A 24,369-nucleotide genomic window follows, 5' to 3' on the forward strand; every position below is an offset into this window, starting at 1 on the left:
TCAAGACACTTAGACATTAATACTTAGTTTAGTGTTCCTTAACATTTCATTAATATCTCATAACCCTTAAACTATCTATTGCGACATTCTTCATTGACTTTCTTTTAGCTGGAAAAATAATATGAGTTGAAACAATAAATAATCAATAATATTATTAAAAAATTATAATTAAAAAAATTTATTGAGTGTCTTGATATTTTTAAAAAATACATATAAAGATATGGAGAAAATAATATGAGAAAATAGGAGATGTACTTATAAAACAATTTTACACTTTCAACTAATGAAAAAATATCAAGTATTTTGCCAATTCACCTTTAAACTTAAAAATTATTTAAATGATATGTTAAATTATTGGTTTATTATTGAACAATAGTGTAGAATTATTTTACATTGCCAATGCATGTCTATTAATCTCAAATAATATATAGGATATGTTGTTGCAAAAATAAAAAATTCAAGGATCATTCTATTATAAGAAAATAATTTAAAGGATTCCGGTGTAATTTTGCCAAAAAAGAATTATAACTTGACAAAAAAATATTTATTGTTATTCATTTAAAATTTAAAAAAATAACTTTTTTTATATGTTTATTATTATATCCTTAAAATTAAAATATTAAAAAATAATTTCTTTTGGACCTCACATAATTATTTGAAGATTCAGTCAAACAAGATTTTAAATAAAATACACTTATTAGATTATAAATATTATTTTTTTGGACTTCATATAATAATTTGAAGATTCATTCAAACAAGATTTTAATAAACATTTGACTAGTAATAAATGGAAGCACTTGAATATATATATATATATATATATATATATATATATATATATATATATATATATATATTATTAATATTATTGGTTTAATAATAAAATATAAAGTTATATATTTATTATTATATATTAAAAGTAAAAATATTAAAATACATATCCTTTCAGGAAAACCTCCATTTATCTCAACACCTCTATAAATTTATGGTCACTTTCAATTTGAAATATATATCTCTCTCTCTCTTCCAAAAAAAAATTTGTTTGTGTTGTGCTAATTGTAAAGAATGAATGATGTTCCAATTCGATCATCTCCCAGTACCACTAACCATGGCACTGAGGTTGATGTTATAAGTGGAACTCGAGAAATGTATGATGTTCCAATTCAATCAGTTTCCCTCACCAACAACATGGAGTTTGATTCCTCTTCAACACAAAACAATGTTGGTGGAAAAACATGCCACCAGGTTGATTCTTAAGCCTTTATATATTTTATTTATTTAACAAATTATATAAACTAAATTCTTCAAGTTCATATATATGTAGAGCCAACACAAAAACAGAACATGGTTACATTCAATTATTTCATTTAATTAAACAATTATCGATGATGCCAACATATTAGTGTCCCATTATGTGGATGTGTTTGTGTTGAAGGTTCATGGTTATATTTAATTATTCCATTTTATTAAATAAATTTTTTACTTTTAGGTAAATGTGTTAAATAGAGTTTAATTAATGGGTTACAATTGATGTTTGATAAATTGTAAGAATAAATGATATATCTGGTTCACATTACCTGTATTATTAACTCAAGTATCACGATCCATGTTGTGAGTGCAAATCTTTTATAAATTTCCAAGTTAATGTGAAAAATCAAAATATTCCTTGATGGAATATGAGTGATGGATCTTTGAAGGCCTATTCTTTGTGTGTTTATCTCGATTTATAATTTTATGTTCATATGTATTTTCCTGGGTCAGATTGATGTGCATACGGTATATTCTTATGCACGGTGCATAAGTCTCGTACGAATAATATTTAAATTGTTCCGAGTAACATTTTAGTTAGAAACAAGTAATAATATCAAAATCCATGAATAATATATGTATTATTTGTACACATCTATTAATTATGAGTAATTATTAATTGTGAGTAATGAGTACACTATTATGAGTAATATTTATACCATTCTGAGTAATATCGAATTTTAACTATTTTGAGTAATATATTCATTGTTCTGAGTAGTATTTATACTATTTTGAATAATATGTATATTATTTTGAGTAATAAATATAATACTTTGAGTAATATAAACAATATTTGAGTATTTATGCACCGTGCATAAGAATATACCTTATGCACATCAACACATCCCGTTTGTAGGGTGATGGTATTTTGAGGTTTGATACTAACATGTTTGTCTGCATGGTTTTCCACATTGAAGTGTCGTCAAATAATCAAAGGTGTTCCTGCAATCTGTAAAAATCCAAGGAATGGGAAGCCATGTGTAAACAAGTTTTGCCAAAAATGCCTCAAAAATAGGTTTGTTTCACCTTTTTCATTTTTAATTTGGTCTCATTGTGTGTTTGTTATTTTGTACATTGACGATTTTTGTGTGTTGAATATAGATATGGGGAAGTGGTAAATGAGGTAAATTCTTTGACTGATTGGAATTGTCCAAAGTGCAGGGGAATTTGTAATTGTAGTTGTTGCAGGTAAGTTGTTCAATGATTATCTAGTCTGAATTTTGAGTTGTGTTTTTAATTTTGTGTGATTGTTCTTATAGAATATTGACATTGTAGGAGAAACAATGGTCTACAACCTACTGGTGCTCTATCTAATACAGCAAAGGCATCCGGTTTCAAATCAGTGTCTGAAATGCTTATCAATGAGGAGTCAATGGATTTCGAATTGAACAAGGTTAATAATGTGCATGTTGTGCCTTCACATGAAGCAACTTTGGGAAATGTATGTTCCTTTTCCCCCATTATTGTGTAGTTGACATAATAAATTCACTTTGTTTTATGGTTACTAGGGCTTCTCATCACATATACTACACGATCTTATACTAGAAAAGTGAAATAAATGTTTTGATTATCATTGTAGTTTTAATATTTGATTATTATATACTACAGGATCTTATACTAGATCCATCTGCTATTAATGATACTGAAGGTGGTATTTCACATCCAAATGTCGGGAAAGGTGTTGTAGATACTAAAATAGTTGAGAAAGAAATTCCTTTACCTACAGCCACAGTGATTACAGCAATATTAGACATTGAGCTTCGACCAGAAGATGTTGGAAATGCATTGCAGTTTCTAGAATTTTGCCGAGTGTTTGGAGAGGTATGCCTTTGTTATGGTTAATTATTGTTCTTATGTTGAATTTTCTCTTAAATCATGTTTGATTTGCAATTTAGGTTTGCAGCTAAATTGACCTAATGAATATATTATTAATTATAAAAATTATTTTAATGCAAATAATAGTCGCAAAACGTAAGTTGATTGTTCCAACATTAAGAGACTTTTATCTAATAAAGTTTAAATCAATCAATAATCACTACTACAATTTTATCTTATAATATCACCAATTTAATAGCGCTTATTAGTAAAGTGCTATTAAAAATTTGACACAAAGACTTATAATAGCGCTTTTTAATCGGGCGCTATTATAGAGTATGTGCTGACAAAAAATAAAAATTAAGAAATGGCTTTATTAGCACTTTTTGGTAAAACGCTATTATTGGAATGATGCTTTGTTAGCGCTTTCTAAAAGTGCTATTATACATATGTCTAAAAAAAAATTAAAAAAAAAAAACTCACGCATCAATTTTCTAACCTACAGCGTTCAGGTACTTTTCTCCTCCATCTTCTAACCCAAAACCTTCATCAAAAACTCACCATCGAACAACCTTCTCCATAAAAAACTCACCATTTAACAACCTTCTCCATCGTTCCACACATAGAACCCTCTTCTCTCCGTCAAATTCGGCCCCATTTAGGAAGTCAGAAACCCTAAAACCAAAATAAATTATACTCATAACTCAAATATCCTAAATCGATTGAAAAATCTTTTATTTGTTTCCAGAAATCTTCATAGAGGTTATCTTTTTTGTATCTCTCTTGCTCGCCTTCACTGTATTCCATCTCGGCGTTCTCCGTAGCCGTATTCCAACACACTTCTCTCTATAGTAATTGTTCTTCTTCGATTTGAAATCTTGTTGGTTGAGCTTGGTTAACCTTTGCCATTATGTTCTTACAAGAAATCCCATAAATACTCTAATATCCCTCTTTGTCCAGCTCTTTTATTGCAAAACTCTGAACACTGCAACTCTCGCGCAGTGAATCTGTAAGTAAATCCTCGTCTATGAATATGTCAAAATTCTTCTTATTTGGTTTAAGGAGTTGGGTTTTTTTTTATGATTAGGTATTTCTAATTGTGATTTGTTGTTTTTGGAAGGGAATTGGGTTGTTAATGGAAACTGGGATTTATATGACAGCTACAAAAATACACTTGAAAATTCTTTTTTCTAGAGTGGTGTAATACGGTTGGATTAGGTCTATGAGCATTTTCTAAAAAACATTTGGAATAAATTCCTAACCCCATATGGTGCACTCTTATTGAATCACTATCTAATAACTATGTTGACTCATATATTTTTCCTGAGTCAAGCAAGTTTGTCTATGTTTACAAAGATGTCATCAAATCATGTTGGACTATATAGTTTCTTTTTTCTATTCATGCCATTCTTAAGATTGTTGATAGTGTTAATATTGTTTGAAATCACTAAGATACACTCGTGAAAGCTTCATTTTTCATGTAGCTCAATAATTCCTTCATTGAAGCTTTTCTAAGGAAGTTTGTTTCCTTGACAACTATTTTGAAAAACTTGGTTGTGGTAGCCAAGCTTATATGATAGGTGATGCTAACAAGTCTAAAATTTGACACAATTACTCTGCCACTGCTAAGCTTAAAGCTTCTTCCGAAGCTGTTAAAGATATTGATATGTGCATGACCGGTTTAGATAAGGAAAATCAGTTTTTTTTAAGACAATCACATCTTCAGCAGCTTTAATGACTAAAAATTCTGGAATATGGAAGATCCTTCAAAAATATGACATGTGATTTTGAATTATATCCAACAGTTTTATGTTGATTAGCATGTTCCAAGCATGTAGGAATAGGGTGAGGTCAATAACATTGATATAGTTTCTCTTATATATGTATGTATGCGGTGCTTGCAGAGAAGCGGCTGTGGCAATCACCAATCGAGTGCAAGACTGCAGTCTTCGAACCTTGGTGAAATTGTCCCTTGCAGTTCAGTGGTCGTTGTCTCAATCACGTCATTTTTGTAAGGTATTAATTTAGAAGTCTCTGTTTTTTGCTTCTTTTTTTTTTGTATTTTCTAAGGTGTGCTATTGTAGTTTTGTGTTTTAGTTTTCTGTCCCTTTTAGTGTTTCTAGTGGTGACTGGTTTGAGACATGAATCTATAGGAAAAGTTCCTTTATCGATTTTGATTTTTACCCTTGAGTAACTTAATTTGAAACATTAAGTTATAGGAAAAGGTTCCATTCCAAAATCATTATAGTTGTACGAATGATTTAATGGGTAACATGTGTTTGTATTAAGAAATTATAGTCTGAGTTCAAGAAAGGAATTCTCTCATTTTATCTCTTTCTATGCTTCAATTGTTGTGGTTCTTGATTTTCCGTTTTGTAAATAGTGATAGTATAGGCTGAAACTTTTTGTGAAACATTGATTCTGTTTATAGTGTCATCTTCATCAGGATCTGTTACCTCTTTTGCTACCATGTTTGTCACTGCTATTTATGATTGAAACAATTAATTAGGATTGAGTGTTACTAGGTAAACCTTGTGTTTTCTTTCTTATAACATCTAATTTGCTGGAATACCTAGATGTTAAATTGGTTAACTTTTTACATTGTATTAGGGGTGAATGTTGGCAGTTAAGAGCCATTAAACAAATAAGTTTATTCATAGAAAAGAGATTGTTACAATGAATAAGTAGTTACACAACAAGAATGCATGTTTCATTTTAGAATGCCCATTTTATTAAATATAGAAACAGTCACCCGAGAGGCTACAAAATTGTGGAACTAGTAATTGGTGCTGATGGTATAAATTTATGGATGTTCTTTATGCCGCTTAATGCTTAAACTTGAAGTTTGTTTTGATAGTTATTATTATTTTCTATTAGGAATTGAGAGGCCATCAGTTGTTAATAAGCTGAACTTAACATTCTTTGTCGATCATTTTAAAAAATGATCATTTTTAAAAACGGTGGCAGTTGTGTAAAGGATTTCACAATTTTGGTTGGTACAGTTGTCGCGACATTGATTGCGATTGTCGCAGTATGAATTAACCATAATTTATTCTTATCGGTATCGGCACTGGCATTTTTGATGGCAAAGTTGAGGTACTAGTAATTAAAATACTTTAATTAGCCAATGGAAAGTATGTTGTTTGATTCCTAATACATTCATATGCATACGAATTAGTCAATGGAAAGTATGTTGTGTAATTCCTAATTTTTCTTGAAGCTATCATGTTTTTTTCAATATGTAGTAGTTTTTTTTTTAATCTATGTCTATGCTATATAGCAGTATGATTATTGGCACTAATACCACTAACTAAAATAATTAGAAGAGGAAATGAAACTATAATTACTTTTCTTTTTTGTCAAACACCTAAATTGTAGATACAGAGATATTGAATCTAAACTCTATATTTTGGAACTCAAAATTGATTTATTATTACAAGGTAAGTATTTATAGTAGGTGTATCTTAATTTATTTGAATGTTGTTGTCATATATTTGGAGATAAAAACGTATGCATGATTAAATGTAGTCCTTTTGAGTTCTTCAAGTATCTTTCTTAATTGTTAGCTTTTTACTTTTTATTTGAGATGATATATTGACCTAAATAATTTTCTGAGTTTTATTGTTTATTTATTTAACTTTTATATTTGTGCCATGCATGTATAGTCAAGCATTCAGTGTCTATGAGAAAGTCAAGAGAACTTCGAGGAGCACCGAGGACTGCCAAACATTCTTGAAGTGCATATATTTTTAGCAATGGAATTAAAAAAATGAATGATTTACAAAATTTGGTATGTGCTTGCTCTATGAGTTACAATCTTAGAGTTATGTAGGAATACATTTCATTTTGGATCATTTATGTTATGTCTCTTTATAGATGTAGAAAACTTTATATAGTTTTGTTAGTTGAAATGTGAAAATTAGTTGTCTTGGAAGACCTTGAAAAAAATTAAAGAATCACATTATTTAATATTCAGTAATTTGACTTATGGTATAGCTACTAAGAATAAGGTTATTTGGTTTGTATTTTAGGAAGGATTAGTAGAAAAGAAAACGATTGTACGATTGGAGTTTGAATACAATGTTTGAAAGTTTTAAGGCTATAGAGAAATGCTAGTATCATGTTAAAATTGGAACTAGATTAATTTTTTAATATATCAAATACTATATAGGGGGACGTGACGTGAATGATTAAAGCAACTTTTACTTTTCAGTGGGTGAACGTAAGCATTAGTTTTTTTTCAAAAAGGGGGTCTTTAATAGCACTTTTTATAAAAATGCTATTAAAAAAAGGGTCTTCAATAGCGCTTTATGAAAAGACGCTATTAAATCATGGTTACGATAGCGCTTTATCAGAAAACGCTATTAAATCTTGGTTAAAAACATGCTTATCAGCTCCAATGTAGGATATGAGCGTTTATATGAAAATGCTATTACAGACTACACTTTTGATAGCGTTTTTAAAGCGTTATTGTAGGTAGTCAACCTATAATAGCGGGAGCTTTAATAGCGCTTAAAAACGCTATTAAAACCAAAAAAAAGCGCTATTAAAAGACTTTTTTGGCATAGTGAATCATGAAATAAAATTAGCACTATTTACTATTTTATAAATATCATGCAATCTAAAAACCATTCCCTGGATTTACTTTGTAATTGATAATTTAAATGGTGTTTAATTGGTTATTCTTTACTTGAATTCCATTAAATTGAACTAAGTTCTCTAGACATAAAGTTTTTTTTTTTTAATATTTGACATAATTTTATTTTATAGATGCTTTCCAAATTGCTTTCGATATCGAGACATGATTATAATTGCTTTCCAAATTTACTCACACTTCTCCCTATTTATAATCAGGCGCTCGATATCGAGAAAGGAGAAGGTGAAGCAATTTTACAATCATTGATACGTAAACAAAATGTGTGTCAAGGTGAAAGCACCTTAGTTGTTGAACTCCAAAGCAAACTGTTGACTCTGATAGTATCTGATTCAAGAACTAAGTGAGTTTATCTCACAATTCATTTTGCTAACGCATCTATTTCATTTATGAAGGGAGAGAGAAATTTATTTTGTATAAAATGTTTCAATGAACTTTGTTAATTATTTATTACTTTGGTGCAGGTCCCCATCCTTAACTACTAGTGATGGAAATAATTCATGGTTGAAAATTCTGCAAGATTTAATAATTAAATCTGATCTTGTTCTAAAAGAATTTCCCATAGATTGGCTTAATGAAGGCATTGGTGGATATTATGATTTGGATATATCTAAAAAGCTTACCCTTTTGAATTTTATTTGTGATGAAGCACTGGGCACTACGTAAGTAATTCATGATCAAACAAGAAATTATACTTAGAATTTTTCTATTACTTCATTGTTTGCTTCACTTTCATCATTTGATTAATTTTTTCTTCTTCCTTTGTATTCTAAATAATAGTCTTATTTATGTAAAAGGAGATAAACTTTTTGAATATATATGTTCAGGAAACTAAGGAGTTATATTGATGATCAAAATGTAAAATATGCTGAAAAAAAGAAAGAAGCTAAATGCAAAGTTGCTGCAGCTAAGGAGAAGGTATGTAACAAATAGTTCATGTCAAAACAACAATGATTAAACACCTCACATATCTACGACTTAATATTTAAACTAATCATCATTTCGTTGATGTATATAAATCGAATAAATTTTTGTTGCAACATATTAGAAAAATATTGTTTTATTTAAATTATATCAAGCATATGAGTTGCTTTCCTTTATTTTAGCATCATCTTTCTTATATTAAACAAAATTTTGTATATTAGTTTTTCATATTTAAAATATTTATATATTTTTAAGTTAACACAAGTTGGTTTAATATTTGTTATTTGTTTTTAGAGTAGTGCTACCATAATGTATAACATGGTTATTTTATTATTGTGTATATGTTATCTACAGGAAAAGAGTCTTAAGAAAAATTTGCGGGATGAAATGGAAAAAGATGCTATGTCAAATGTGGATAGACTTTCGATATCAGAACCTAATGAAGTTATTGTAACACTAAAAAGTGAAGCATCTAAAGCTCACACCGAGTTTCTTGAGGCAAAAGACGCAATTTCTAAATGTATGAATATATGACCTATATATATTGTAATAATTTTAATGGTAATTCAATGATTTACATTTTTTTTTCTTTTACTATTGTAGGGAAACAAAGTTCAGATGCTATGAGAATCGAGCCTGAGTTCTCCAATAGTAGTGGTCAATCATTTTGGAAGTTAAAAAGTTATAATAGTGAATGTGATCTCTTAATGCAAGGTAATTCTCACAAAAAAGTAGCCCAATTTTTTTGAATAATGGCATTAAAATTTAGGCTCTTTCTAGTTTTCTAAAGGATAAAAATTTACAGATATCAGGTTCAAGCAAGAGGATGCGACTTTTGCCGAAGAGAAATGGCTTTTTTATGGTCCTGAACAGAAGGGTGAGATTGATATGTACATTTATTCAAGGTACGCACTTTTATTTAAGTTATAACTAGTTAACAAAGTAGTTTAGAATGTAAATCAAAATTTTCTGACTAATTAAAACCATATTTGTCACATATATTAGGAGATTATTCAAACTCTGCAATGGTCATTCAAGTATCAACTTATAATATTTATGGTCACAAATCTCAATGTGCAATTTAAGTATTGAATATTTTTTTATGCTTTGTAGTTCAATTTGAACTCTCCCCTAACCTTGTTTTTCACATTGATTTTTGTGATAACAAATACATGTTTTTACGATTAGAGGTGCTTGGCACCTAAGTAGGGGGAATAAGTGGAACTATTTTGTTAATGACACTTTGATTCACACACTATCTCATGATTGATTCTTAATAAAAGTTACTAATAATGTATATTTCTTTTCTGTCATGTTTGCAGAACTAAAAGAAATGAATGAAGACACATCACTAAAAGTTTGCTTAGAAGTCTAAAGGAGTAACTTAAGTGAGAGAAAAGTTAAACCCTCTCCACTCATGAAAGAAATTTATTTTCAATAATGTTTGGAAAATTTGTCAGCTGAAATATTTGACAGTCCTAGTTGATTGCTTGTGTTATTTTCTTTTCTTAGAGCTTATTGGCTACATATTTAATAAAAAAAAAACCCTTTTTAATGGAAATCAAATGTTCATTAAATGATTTCGCTAGGTTCACATGGATATATCCTTTTAAAAAAAATTCAGATACAACATATGCCTTTCTCCAATTCAAAAACTTGATAGAAAATCAGTTTAACAAAAGAATAAAAATAATTTAATGCGATGGTGGTGGTGAATATAAGGCAGTAAAAAACATGCCATTGAAGCAAGAGTACAGTTCAAGATGTATTGTCCATATACCTCCCAACAAAATGGTAGGGCTGGGAGAAAATAGAAACACATTGCAACTTTTGGGCTGAGAGAAAATACAAAAAAGGTGTTTTAGCTTCAATTTTGGACTCGGTCTCAACTCCAACGCTAGTAACATCAATTTATCATCACACACAATCATAAACAAGTTTTATCAAGAAAACACTTCTAAAAATGCCTTGAAGTCATGTTAGATGACTTGAGAGTTGTAAGAAAAGTTCTAGGAAAAACTTTTTCCTTGCCAATCGATTAGCATCTATACCTGACCAATTGAGTTAGTGCAAAAATATGCCCTAAGCAATTAGAATAACATCTTAATGATAGGCAAGGGCAATTTTTTTTGCATTTTAAAACTTATTAATTGGTTATTTTTAGGCCAACCAATCGATTAGAGCATTATGTCAATCAATTGACCCATCAATTATGGTCCTAAATTTTTTTTCTTTTTTGTGTCAACCTCTAGCCTATAGACAGATGTCTCTTCCCACATCTTTTTACATCCAGAAAAGTGAACCTTCATTCCTCACTTATCACTATCTCTCTCAAAATATTTCTTTCTACTTTCTCTAACTAAAGATTAGTCATAGCGCTTTCGAAAAAATCGTTTTGCAAGTGAGGCAGCTGTATTTCTAGAAGGATGGATTTGTAAGTTTGTCAAGGAAGTTTTTTTTACCTTGGTCTAACAGTACATCTATTTAGGGATTTTTTTTTGTTTCAAAATTAAACTTGTTAGAAGCTTGGTTTGACTTTATTCGGTTTAAGTTGAGCCCGATATTAAAATATTGTTAAGGTTCAAGATTAGTCTGGTATTAAAATCTTCTAGGTTTTTGGTTAGACCATAGTTCGGTTCGTGAGCTCATCCTGGTGTTAAAAACTCTCCCAGGTTCAAGATTAGCCCGTGCAAAATCTTGGTTTGAATCTTACAGACTAAACTCTCCAAGTTTCTTGTGGAAAGAAGACTAAGCACTTCAATCCACTGTTTGGAAGGAAGACCCGCTTCAGTATTTATTCTTTGTTTAGATGGAAGTTAGCCACAAACTTCATTTTCCTTATATAAACGGGTTTGAGAGTTTAACCTACTAAAATCTCTTAACTTTTACTTGGTACTCTCAAGGTCAATTTTTGGGGATAAGATACAGTCGTTTTCACTGAACCTATATAATCTCTGGTGTCTTCTTTCTTCTCTTTACTTTTACTTTCAACATTTTATTTTTTAGTCTTATTTTCTGCTACTTACTCTTAAAATTTTTATAAAATGCTTTTGAACATTGAAATTAATTCTAAAAGTATTTCAAAATCAATTTTTTAAAAATATACACAATTCATCCCCCTCTTCTGTGTGAAGTCACGTGTCTAATCACTACACCAAATTTGATATTTTGTATCGCCTAATTTAATAGCGCTTTTAAAGAAAGTGCTATTAAAAAGGAAACAAACACATCTATAATAGTACTTTATGATCGGACGCTATTATAGGATATAGTGAATATGATTTTGATAGCACTTCATAAAAAAATGCTACTATTAAACTTCACTAAGATAGCGCTTTCTTTAAAACGCTATTAATATTCTTCACTATGTTAGCACTTTTTTAGAAACGCAGTTAGTTTTCTTCACTTAAATAGCGCTTTTAAAAAAACTCAATTTTTTGACTATCCTATGTTAGCGTTTGCAGGAAAGCACTATTTAATTATAAAATATGTAATAAATAAGAAAATTAATTATAAAAAGAAAAAGTCTTTTGGCAGATAACCTTTTGTTTTCGCGCACAAAGTTTTTGCAAAAAACAAAACACGTATCCACTTCCTTCGACCTAGCATAGTCCTCTTCGTCCTCTGATTCATCGATTCAATCAGTGTTCTTTTACCTCAGTCCTCTTCTTCCTCCAATTTATGCACTTTTTGAACGGTCAGTTCAGATTCACCTCCGATTTCCACTCGAATAGAAAGAACGAAGAAAACTCAATCTTCGTTGAACTCAGCCTTCGTCAGCTCACCACCGTCATCTTTCTGTTCATTGGTATCTGATAATCTTTCTTTTATCAGATTATTGCTTTATGTTGTAAATTGTAAAATTAGGGATTTGAATTTGAAGATAATTTAGTTTCTACCATTGTTAACTAATTATAAGTGAATCCCTAATTTCAGAAACTTACCTCCTCCCACAACTTGAGAAACTTACCTCCTCCCACAACTTCAAAAGAGGAACAACTTCCTTTGAAACACCTTTGCTCATAACTTCTCTAAATAATGCTTTTGATTTCAGAAACTTACCTCCTCCCACAACTTGAGACACAACAATATTAGGGCTTGCAGGATTCACAAACCGGTTGGTGAAACATGCCAAATGACATCTCTGTTTGTAACTTCCAAACCAAAATCCATTAAGATTCTCTTGAAGCTTTTTAACATTTTTAACTTCCACATATTTTACAAAGCCAAACTTAAAATTGTAAAATGAAAAATGTAGATCAAGAAAAATGTAAGTGAACCATAGCCTTTGCAAACTTGAGGACCAAATGATACAAGGGCCCAACAGCTTAAAGTCAATTGTTGCATGCTGCATATGAAAATTTTGCTAACAAGTATGCAGGTGAGGACGTTTTCTCACTTTATTTTCACAAAAAGTATATAGTTTTCCCAACAAGCGTATGCGACCGAATATAGAACCATGCGAATTTCAGAACATGATAAAATTTGTTTAATCGGTTGAACCAAGGATTGGTTCAACCCCAGCTCAACCAAACCGAGATACTCTATGGACCTCCGTTTATTTTTATTTATTTTATTTTATATTATATTTAGTTATGAGAAAAAAGATAATAAACTCTAAAAATAAATAATAGTGTGTATTTTTGAAAAATAATAGAAACATTAAAAATGGATATTCTTTTATAAAATTTCCACTTTTTCCCAAATAAAAAAAAAGTACACTATAGCTATTAATACGTAATAAAAATAAAAAAAAAAAAAATGGACATTCCTTTAAGAAAATTCCATTTTTTCAAAACGGTACATTCCATTCATTTGAAATTTATTAACATACTTATTTAGCAATAATATAAAATTTATATTATTAATATATATTCAAAAAAAAATCTTAAATGGATATTATTTAACCAAAATTCCATTTATTCCCAATGTAGCAGATACAATGTTTCATTTTTTTATAGAAAATTTTCATTATTTCCACCACCTCATGGTATTATATAAAGAGGAAATAAAAATGTATGAAGCATTGCCTCACTTATTAATCTCTCTACATTTTCAGTCTCTCTCTATCTCATTTTTTTTCAATTTTCTTCTAGTAGAGTAGTTGAGTGTTCAAAATAATGTATGTTCCTCCACTTCGATGGTGTCCCCCCACCACTGATATGGATTTCAACTCCTCTTCATCACAAATTAATGATTCTGAGCGTGATGCTAGCGAAGTTTCAAAGGTTGAAAACAAAAAAAAAACTTGTCACCAGGTTGGTTTTTCATTGATTCATCTATTATATGTTATATTCAATTTTTTGATATTTTGTGTTAGTGATGTGTGTGGTATTCGTGTTCGTGTATATGTTCGTAGGTTTTCATAACTTTTTGGCATGTAGTATATAATGTATTGAAATGAGGGAGTAAAATTAAGATGAGTGTGACTTGTGAGTACAGAAAAGAAACACAAATTGTCAACAAAAATGTTTCTGCTAAATTAGCTGTTTTAGGGTGAATTTGATTAATTAAAAAAGGGATTGTGAGTATAAATGAATATCATAATTGGTGCATTGAGTGTATTGTTAACTCGAGATTCATATTGTAGTGCTTACCTATTCTTAAAGGTCCAATTAATTTCAAAAAACCAAAAATATAAAATTATTGATAGATTGTAGAGTGATGATGTTTGAAAGAATTAGTCTTTTGGTGTTTTTTCATTTATTGTATGAGAATTGATGATTTTTTTTTATGTATGAGTATATGACTTATTAGAGGAATATTTGGAGGACGAGGATATTTGGAGTTTAATTTGACTAGTTACAAGTTGTGTGTGTCTTGAATTTTTTTATTTTGGGGCCTATTTTGATGTTAATGTATTCTTTTTTTTTTTTTTTTACATTGAAGTGCCGGCGAAAAAGAAGCGACATTGCTGCAATATGTAAGAATTTGAGAAATAGAAATCCTTGTGGCATTCGGTTATGCCGCAAATGTCTTTTGAATAGGTTTGTTTCACTTTTTATTTTTTATTTAGTTTTATTTTAAAAACTATTATATTTTATTAATAGTACAATCGCACAATAATTTCTTATATGCTTGCTTTTTAATGTTTTGAGAGTTTATAATGTGTTGAATTTAGATATGGCGAAACGGAAAAAGAGGTAAAATTGTTAACTGATTGGATGTGCCCTAAGTGCAGAGACATTTGTAACTGTAGTTATTGCATGTAAGTTGTGTTTTGCTTATATGTTTGAATTTCGTATTTTGGTTTTAATTTTGCATCAATTTGTATGATTGTTATTTAATTAGAGTGACCTTGTAGGAAGAAAGGAGGGCAACAACCTACGGGTGCTTTATCACACAGAGCCAAAGCAGCTGGTTTTAAGTCTGTCTCGGAAATGCTTATCAAGAAGGCTTATAAAGATTTGGAGTCGAACAAAATTAATAACTCTAATGTTGTGCCTTCAAACAAAACTACTTTGGAAGAGGTGGGATCCTTTTCCCCATATTTATGTTATTAATAAATTCATTTTGTTAGATGGTTAATAAACTTTCAAGAATTCAATTCAAACTAATGATTAAAAGAGAAAAAAAGAGTGTTTATTATCATAATAGTTTTAATGCTTGATTTTAATATGCTACAGGATCATGTACTAGATCCATCAGAGATGGAAAACACCCTAGGAGGCATGGCTCATGGTCAGATGGATGGTCCGGAAGCTTGAGCTGGAAATGATTTTTTCTTACTTTGACCTCAAATGGTTTTTTATCAATCCTACTACATCGGATTTTGAAGCAATGCATGAAATAAATTGGCATAGTAGTTTTGCTATTGAAGATGATGATGGGGGAAATTTTTATACAAATAATTGAAGGAGAAAATTGTTTCCCCAGACACCGAGATGACAAAGATATTGGAAATGTATTTTAGTTTCAAGATTCTTGAGTGTTTGAAAAATATGTATTTCTTTCTTATGACATCATTAATAATTAATGGATGTATGGTTGTTTGTTGTTCTTATATTAAATTTTATCTTAAATCTTGTTTGATTAATTGCAATTTACTGCTACATCTAGTAATTGACCAAACTGACAATTCTTTTAATGCAATCAATGATGCAAAACAAAGTGTTGTTTTGACAACAAGTAATTTTTGTTTTCTTTATGGTTTAATTGAGGTCTAACATTTTTCTTAGACACCAATTGAGGTCTAACATAACTTCTTGTTAATGGAAAATATATCAAAGACTAATCATGATATAAAATTAGGATTACTTATTGCTATATTAATATCTTGCAATCTAAAAGTCAATCCTTAGATTACTTCTATTGGTGCAAATGATTTGTTGAAAAATCGATGCATTCCTTTTAAAAAGGTTATGAATACTAAAAAGAGAGTAATGAAATTGTTGCTACTGGAATATCAAGTTGCTTTACATAACCAATTGATTTCTTTTGAATATAGGTTGATTGCTTTTGAGCAAAGGTTAATTTAATTTCTACATGGTTATGGTTAGAAGTAGAGCTCTCAAAATGGGTTATCCTGCCATAAACAGCCCGGCCCTGGCGTTTCTTGGGCTTTTTAGAGCTGGACCAAAAAGGCCTTGTGTAATATGGGCTCGAGATTTACTACCCGAATCCGACCCCAGATGGGTTTCGGGCTATCCGGCCCTAAATGAACTTTTTTATTTAAAAAAATTAAAATAAAAACTCCATAATATTTATTATAAATAAAAGGGTTAATAAACTTTTTGGTCATTCTAAATATCTCAAACTTCATTTTTAGTCCCTTTAAAATTTTCTTTTAAAGCAGAGTCCTCCTAAAATTTTAATTTTAACTTTTGGTCCCTCATGACAAAATCGTAGCTAAAATGGTCTCTAATTTTTTCGCTAAAATAAAAAAAACCGCTAAAACCGTCTCTAAATTGTAAAAACCGTTGCTAAATTGCAGGAGGGACCAAAAGTTAAAATTTTAAATTTTAGGAGGACCATTCTATGAAGGAAAATTTTAGAGGGATTAAAAACGAAGTTTGAGATATTTAGAGGGACCAAAAAGTTCATTAACCCTAAATAAAATTAAAAATCATGTTATTTTAAACATAATTCATTTTTAAGTACTATATTATCTCTTATAAATAATATAATGTGTTTCTAAGTAAAATATATGTCTAAATTGTATAAAATAATACTTGAATATTTATTATAAGAGAAAAACTAATATAATACGATGAAAAAATGTTGATTATATTAATGTATAATATTTAAAAGAGAAAGATTGAATAGAATAGAAATTAAATTTAGTTAAGTGAGAAAAATCAATATGCTATTTTGGAGTAAGACAATATAAATATTAATATTTTTTAAAAAATTTATAATTATGCGGGCCTAATGGGCTTCCCATGGCCCATATGGGCTAGCCCTAATGGGTAGCGGGCTTTTCAGGACTAGGCTAAAAAGACCCTGAAAAATATGGACTCTAATTTTAAGGCCCAAGCCCTGTTATTTTTCGAGCTTGTTGGACCGACCCATATGGGCTATCCCATTTGTTAGAAGTACAAAGTAATCACGTAGCTTCTTCGTAGCACATCTTTCCCAACCCATCACCATGAAAACTACTAAAAAAATTTAATTAATCTGGGTTTCCTTTCACTAGCTCTATTTTTAATTCTTATAGCTTGAATTTAAACAAAACCCTTAATTATATAGATCCATGGTGATTTTAATGTTGGATAAATAAATTCAGCATCACCCTTAGGGATTCGATTGGCTGAACATCCCAACTCATGGCGCCTAGAGAGAGCTTACAAACCTCGCTTTAGGTGCAGTCCCGAATGGCTCATACTATAAGGAAACGAATATGCGCCCTCACTAACAACAATTGCTTTTAGCGCAGTGGTAAGCGCTTGATCCTACAAGTGGTATCAAAGCATGGTTATGGGTTCGAATCCTCCCGGGTGACAATGGGGGGAGATTGTTGGATAAATAAATCCAACATCGACACCCTTAGGGATTCGATTGGGCTTAACATCCCAACCCATGGCGCCTAGAGAGAACTTACAAACCTCGCTTTAGGTGCAGCCCCTGTGGGCTCATACTATAAGGAAATAAAGTTGTGCCCTCACTAACAGCAATTGTTTTTAGCGCAGTGGTAAGCGCTTGATCCTACACCTAACATCATTCAACATAGCTAAAATAACATCATTCAACACAGCTAAAATAAGTCATGATAGTGACGGTTTTTTCTGATCGAATTTTAACTTTGGTCTCTAATTCTTTAGTCGCAAATCTCAGTGACGGATATTTTTATATTCATTTAATTCTTTAAACCTTGCTTTGTAAAAATCTAATTTATTTTCATATTCTAAAAGGTGTTTTGTAATTCTTTTAATTTCAAAATCAATTTCTATTATTAATTAATAATCTAGTCTATCATATAATATTTTTATGTGACCTCTTGTTCTTTTAATTAAACTATTAAGTTCTATAATTTGTAATCTTTCATTAACTATACTCATTTTCTAGTTTTAAAATATCTTCTTTTTTTTAAAAATTTAATTAATTTGAATCTTAGTGCTCTGATACCAAAAATGATACCTCGTTATTTATTAAAATAATTTTATAATTTATTTTTATTAGCTTAATCATCATCAAAATTGTCCCAAATTTCATCATTTTCTATTAAAGCTAAGTCTATTATAAATTCATCATCATAAAAACTTTCAACTAATAAGATATAATTTATATCACTTTCTAGTGCATAATCTATTTCATTTTCAAAAAGTATAGCTTGTGCACATAATTTCCCATATTCTTTACATATTTTTGTTTTTAAGTCATTTGGTAAAGTAAATTTCCAAATACATGTACATCTTAGTTTTTCATAAAAATCTTTCTCTTTATTTTCAATATTATCAAAATAAGTTATATCTATTTCTTTTATTTTTATAACTATTTATTTTTCTTTTTCTTTTATACTAAATTCAGCAATACTCATTTTGTTTAAATTTATAATCTATTTTTTAAATATGTTGTTAAGTCCTTTACTTGGTTTGAAAGTTTATCAATATCACTTTCTTCAATTTTTTCAGGTTCATAAAATCTAAGTGGTTTTGGTATTTGATTTTTTTCTTAACTCTAAAAACTTTGATTTATTCATAAAAGTTCCTAGCTAAGTTATTTCATTTTTCTTTGGATAATAAATTTTTCCTATATCTTCAAAAAGACTTGGAATATCAATTCTATTATTATTTCTAAAGGTAATACTATGGTGAGAATTAGTTAATGCATAATTAACACAATAAGTGATTGAAAATATTTTATCTCCTGATCTCATTAAATTTCCTCTAAGGAATTTGTGTTCAAGAGTTAAAGTTTGCTCTAATCTTTGAGTATTTAAAGGTATTCCAATATTTGGATGTATTTCAAATTTTAGTTTACCATAAGCTAAATTTCCTTCTACTACTCCAAGTATTTTATCTACTGGGTCTGTAATTCTATCATCTTTTAATATTAGTTCTACTGGAGAATTTATTCCTTCTTGAAAAGTTACTTTAATTAATACTTGCACTACTCCTATATGAATATATCCTATTTTATTTCTATGTTCATCTTTCTTTATATTTTTCTTGAGTTCCATAAGTTTCTTTTTATTTAATAATTGTATATAGGTATGTCCTTGGGCATTTGCTATATCAGTTGGTGTTTCACTAATTATTTTACCATAATATATAATATTATCCTTTTGGTTAAATCTTTTCATTATTCCTCCAATTCTATCTTTTCCCTTCATATTTGCATCCTTAGTTAAATCTAAGTCTTCCTTTTGTATTTTTTGAAATAAGGTTGGATCTATTAAAATACTTCCTTCGTAATTTCCATCTTCTTCAGTAATATGTAAATGTTTTATATCATTTACTATTTCTTTTTCCATTTTTTTATGCTAGACATGTAAGAAAATTATAACACATAATAAAAGTAAGTAAATAAATGTGTGTGTGTGTGAGAGATAGTTGATTAATATATATATATGTGTGTGTGTGTGTGTGTGTGTGTGTGTGTGTGTGTGTGTGTGTGTGTGTGTGTGTGTGTGTGTGTGTGTGTGTGTGTGTGTGTGTGTGTGTGTGTGTGTGTGTGTGTGTGTGTGTGTGTGTGTGTGTGTGTGTGTGTGTGTGTGTGTGTGTGTGTGTGTGTGTGTGTGTGTGTGTGTGTGTGTGTGTGTGTGTGTGTGTGTGTGTGTGTGTGTGTGTGTGTGTGTGTGTGTGTGTGTGTGTGTGTGTGTGTGTGTGTGTGTGTGTGTGTGTGTGTGTGTGTGTGTGTGTGTGTGTGTGTGTGTGTGTGTGTGTGTGTGTGTGTGTGTGTGTGTGTGTGTGTGTGTGTGTGTGTGTGTGTGTGTGTGTGTGTGTGTGTGTGTGTGTGTGTGTGTGTGTGTGTGTGTGTGTGTGTGTGTGTGTGTGTGTGTGTGTGTGTGTGTGTGTGTGTGTGTGTGTGTGTGTGTGTGTGTGTGTGTGTGTGTGTGTGTGTGTGTGTGTGTGTGTGTGTGTGTGTGTGTGTGTGTGTGTGTGTGTGTGTGTGTGTGTGTGTGTGTGTGTGTGTGTGTGTGTGTGTGTGTGTGTGTGTGTGTGTGTGTGTGTGTGTGTGTGTGTGTGTGTGTGTGTGTGTGTGTGTGTGTGTGTGTGTGTGTGTGTGTGTGTGTGTGTGTGTGTGTGTGTGTGTGTGTGTGTGTGTGTGTGTGTGTTTTGTAATTTAATTGAATGATTCTTGAATAAGTAGAAACATGGTTTTATTGATATAAGTTTATGTTACAACAATGCACACAAAAGGTGCCAAGCTAAATCCTAAAGGATTAGCATATGTTTCTAAAGAGAAACTTACACAAAGGTTGTTTTCTACAACTTGCATCTTCCCATTGTAGAAGCACTTATTTATAGTCCTAAACACACATTATAATATTATTTTCTATTCACAATAATGCATAGTACTATTCATCTATAGTACTACTTATTTAAGACACTTAAACACTACATGACAAATGACTTTACTTTTTATCTACTTCATGACTCTATTATTGCTTCCCCTTATCCTCATCTTCATGACTCTATTATTGCTTTCCTTTATCCTCATCTTCATGACTCTATTATTGCTTCCTCCTTGTCCTCATTCTTAAGACACATGGACTTTTCTAGACACTTGGTCACTTCCACGGCATCTTTTTCTTGAAAACATCTTTCACATGCATGATTTTCACTCTTTTTTATACTCGAACATAACTCCTTTAGTACACATGGCTTATAATTCATTGCCTCCTTATTAAATGCGTAGAATGGTAGCTCGAAAGATGTCAATAGATGGATATCTCTATCCTTTAGTACTTTATCACTTGTCTTGTTTAGTAGTAGGAGATTAGGTGCTTTGTACAATACTTTCACACATGAATTCTTGACATTGAAAGAATATGCTTTAAAGTTGATTAGATAAAATTATATTTAAGTGATCATCATCATACATTTCTTCTTTGGAGTCATCTCTTAAAGAAAATTGATTATTACTTACTCTAATGAAGACAAAGTGCTTGGCAGGTTGATTCGTTGTAAAATTCGGATAGGCTGAATAAAATTTTAAATAAATATTTCTTTCTCCAGCAATATTCTTTTTAAAATTCTGAACTGATTCTTTAAAATTATATGGGAAAAGATTAATTTCTTCCAGATTTTTACTTAGATAAAGACATTCAATAAGTCCAAATTGGAACATATTAAATGTTAGTAACTGGGATGCTCCTGGGGTAATTATAGCTTTTATTCCAAAAAGCTTTCTATCCACTATATAGAAACAATTAGTATTTTCTTTCTCAGTCCAATAAGTAAGTCTTTTTAAATTCTCCTTAAATTTTTCTTCGGAGAATTCAACCTGATTTTCATGCTCTTTTCGAGACATAATTGGCAAATTATCCAGGGAAGAAGGAATTCTTCCTAAGAATTTCATGGATGTTCTTTCTGGTGCATTATTCTCTGTTGTTTCTGAAAAAGTTCTTTTCTGAAAAATCTCTTTTCTTGATTTTTCTGATTCTCTATGATCATTCATTACTTTTTCAGCTTCTTCTTTGGTGGCATACCCTTTATAAGTAACTCCCGAGATTTTTGTACAATGAGGGGCTGCTTTATACCATTCATCATAAATTCCTGGAAATGGTCCGTTAATTACTGCATACCATTTCTTAGGTTCTTTTAATTTATCTCTTCAAGTGGATTCTTTATTCTAAGTTGAGATTTTATAATTTCTATTTCCTTATCGATTAATTCCACTTCCTTTTCAATCAGTTCTTGCTTTTTTATTTTGTGAATTCTTAGTGCTTCTTTTAACTCCAATTGTTGTTTCAAAATTTCTTCTGAGATTCGTTCCATTATCTAGAAAGTATATCTGCAAGTACGTTCTTTTCGCCTTTAATATGAGTAATTGAGTAATTATATTCAGCTAGTTTCATCTGCCATCTTATAAGTTTGCCTTGCTTGTAAGTTCCTTTATGATTAATATTTTTGAAACCTGCAACATAAGTAGAATCGGTTCTAACAATAAATTCTTTATCAAGAACATAAATTCGATGTTTTTCTAACATCCGAATTAATGCTAATGTTTCTTTTTCATGAGTAGGATAATTAAGTTCTTTGTCTGAAAAGGTTCCAGACATATATCTACATAGTAATTCTTTCTTTTGGCCAGGGGGCTTAGCCTTCATAACACCTCCCCAACATTCATTTGATGCGTCAGTTTCAATAATAATTAGATCATCATCTGATGGATGATATAATTCAGGAAGATCTCGACATAAATATTTCAATTTAGTAATAAGTATTTCGTCTTCTTCGGTCCATGACCAAATAGCATCCTTCTTAAGTTTTTGTTGAAGTAATTTTCTTTCAGCTGCAAGATTTTTAATAAAACCTTCATTTGAAATATATGTTAGTAATCCAAGAAATCTTTGTAATTCCTTTTTGTCTTTTAGTTTAGTTGAAAAATTTTGAAGTTTTTCTAATACATATTTTTGCATTAGTATTTTCCCTTTTTCAATTTCTAATCCTAAATAATTGATTTTATTTTGAGCTACTATAGCTCTTTTCTTACTTAATACTACTCCATGTTCTAAACACCTATTAAGTACTAATTCTACTTTTTTAAAGTGATCATCTAGATGCTTATTTGAAAAAACTAATATATCATCAATATATATAAGACAAAAATCTTTGAATTCTTTAAGGATAGAGTCTATCCTGCGTTGGAAAATACCTGGTGATTGTTTCATTCCCATTGGAAGAACATTTCATTCATATTGACCTTGAGGACAACTAAATGTTGTTAAAGCTTTAGATTTTTTTGAAAATCTTATTTGATAAAATCTAGATTTACAATCAAAAGTACTAAACCAATTCATATTTCTAACTCTTTCAATAATTAAATCCTTTCTTGGAAGAAAATACGCATCACCTTCCATAGCATCATTAATTTGTTTATAATTAATTACCACCCTTCTTTTTCCTCTTTTAATCTCATTATGATTTTCAACATAAAATGTTGGTGCTGAATGTTTACTTTTTGATGGTCTTATTAATCCTTTTTCACACATTTGCTTAATATCTTCAGCAAATTCATCTCTATCTTGTTTTGTGTATATCATGGGTTTACATTTAATTTCTTTTGTTGGGTCTTTTAGTTTCAATTCAACTAGATCATGTTTTTATTATTAATTTTAGGATCTAGTGGGTTTTCACTACACACTTTATCTAATAGTTATTCAATATGTATTGGGATTTTTCTTCCTGGTTCTAAATTAATTAATGCATAACGCATTTTTCTACAAACTAAATCTATAATTTCACCATGTTTTAGTCTGGAGAGCTCTGATTGTTTTCTTGAATAAATTGTTTGTGAGGAATGAATAATAGGGATATCTATAATTTCTTTCAGTTGTTTTCCTTTAATATATGGAGCCTTAATCGATATATATTCTAAGTATTGGCAAAAAGGTGCATATAATCGTAAGATATTATTTCCTATTATTATATCTAACCCTGTTTCTTGTTGATATATTGTAGGTACTATGAATAATTTCTTTTCAATATTTAAAGTAATTCTTGTAGCTACCCAATTTAGTGGGTGTATTGAGCCATCTGCTATTTGAATCTTTAATGGTTTCTCTAATCTTTTCCATTTACTAAATAATGTTTTAGCTGCTATACAAATACTTGCTCCTGTATCTATATAGGCTTCAGTTTCTTTGTTTTCTTTTTCAATTCTAATTTTTATATATGTACTATTCAGATTTTGTTTCTTCTGAAGATAATTCATCCTCTATATATTCATATACACTACAGTCAAAATCACTTAGTTCATCTTCTAATGGTTCTAAATTATATATTTCATATACTTTCTTTATTAGTTTTGATTTTTCTTTAAGATCTTTTTCTTTCTTTGTTGGACATTCACTGGCATAATGACCTTCTACATTGCATATCCAACATACGCATTTCTTTTTTTCTTTTGGACAATATTTTTTAGGTGTTTGTTTTCTCTTTCTAAAATACTTTCTTCTAGTATTTTTATATGCCTTTTTTCTTGGATAAGTTTTTCTTAATTTATGTTTTCTTTTATAACTTTTTCTACTTCGTTGATTACAACCATAATTTCCTGGTTGC

The 24,369-nt window shown here is 29.9% G+C and overlaps 1 protein-coding gene across 1 annotated transcript; it reads left to right on the plus strand.

Moving 5' to 3' along the window:
- Positions 1-1,042: 1,042 nt before the first annotated feature.
- Positions 1,043-15,408, plus strand: LOC131650611 (uncharacterized). The gene is made up of 16 exons (XM_058920313.1): positions 1,043-1,245; positions 2,226-2,323; positions 2,410-2,496; positions 2,584-2,749; positions 2,917-3,129; positions 7,894-8,120; positions 8,242-8,439; positions 8,605-8,695; positions 9,056-9,221; positions 9,305-9,415; positions 9,507-9,606; positions 14,022-14,052; positions 14,591-14,688; positions 14,823-14,909; positions 15,006-15,171; positions 15,328-15,408. Exons 1-16 carry the CDS (start codon positions 1,066-1,068, stop codon positions 15,406-15,408), a joined length of 2,100 nt encoding a protein of 699 aa, XP_058776296.1. The 5' UTR covers positions 1,043-1,065.
- The last annotated feature ends 8,961 nt before the right edge of the window (positions 15,409-24,369 follow it).

Source organism: Vicia villosa, linkage group LG2, assembly GCF_029867415.1.
Source record: "Vicia villosa cultivar HV-30 ecotype Madison, WI linkage group LG2, Vvil1.0, whole genome shotgun sequence".
NCBI lineage: Eukaryota > Viridiplantae > Streptophyta > Magnoliopsida > Fabales > Fabaceae > Vicia > Vicia villosa.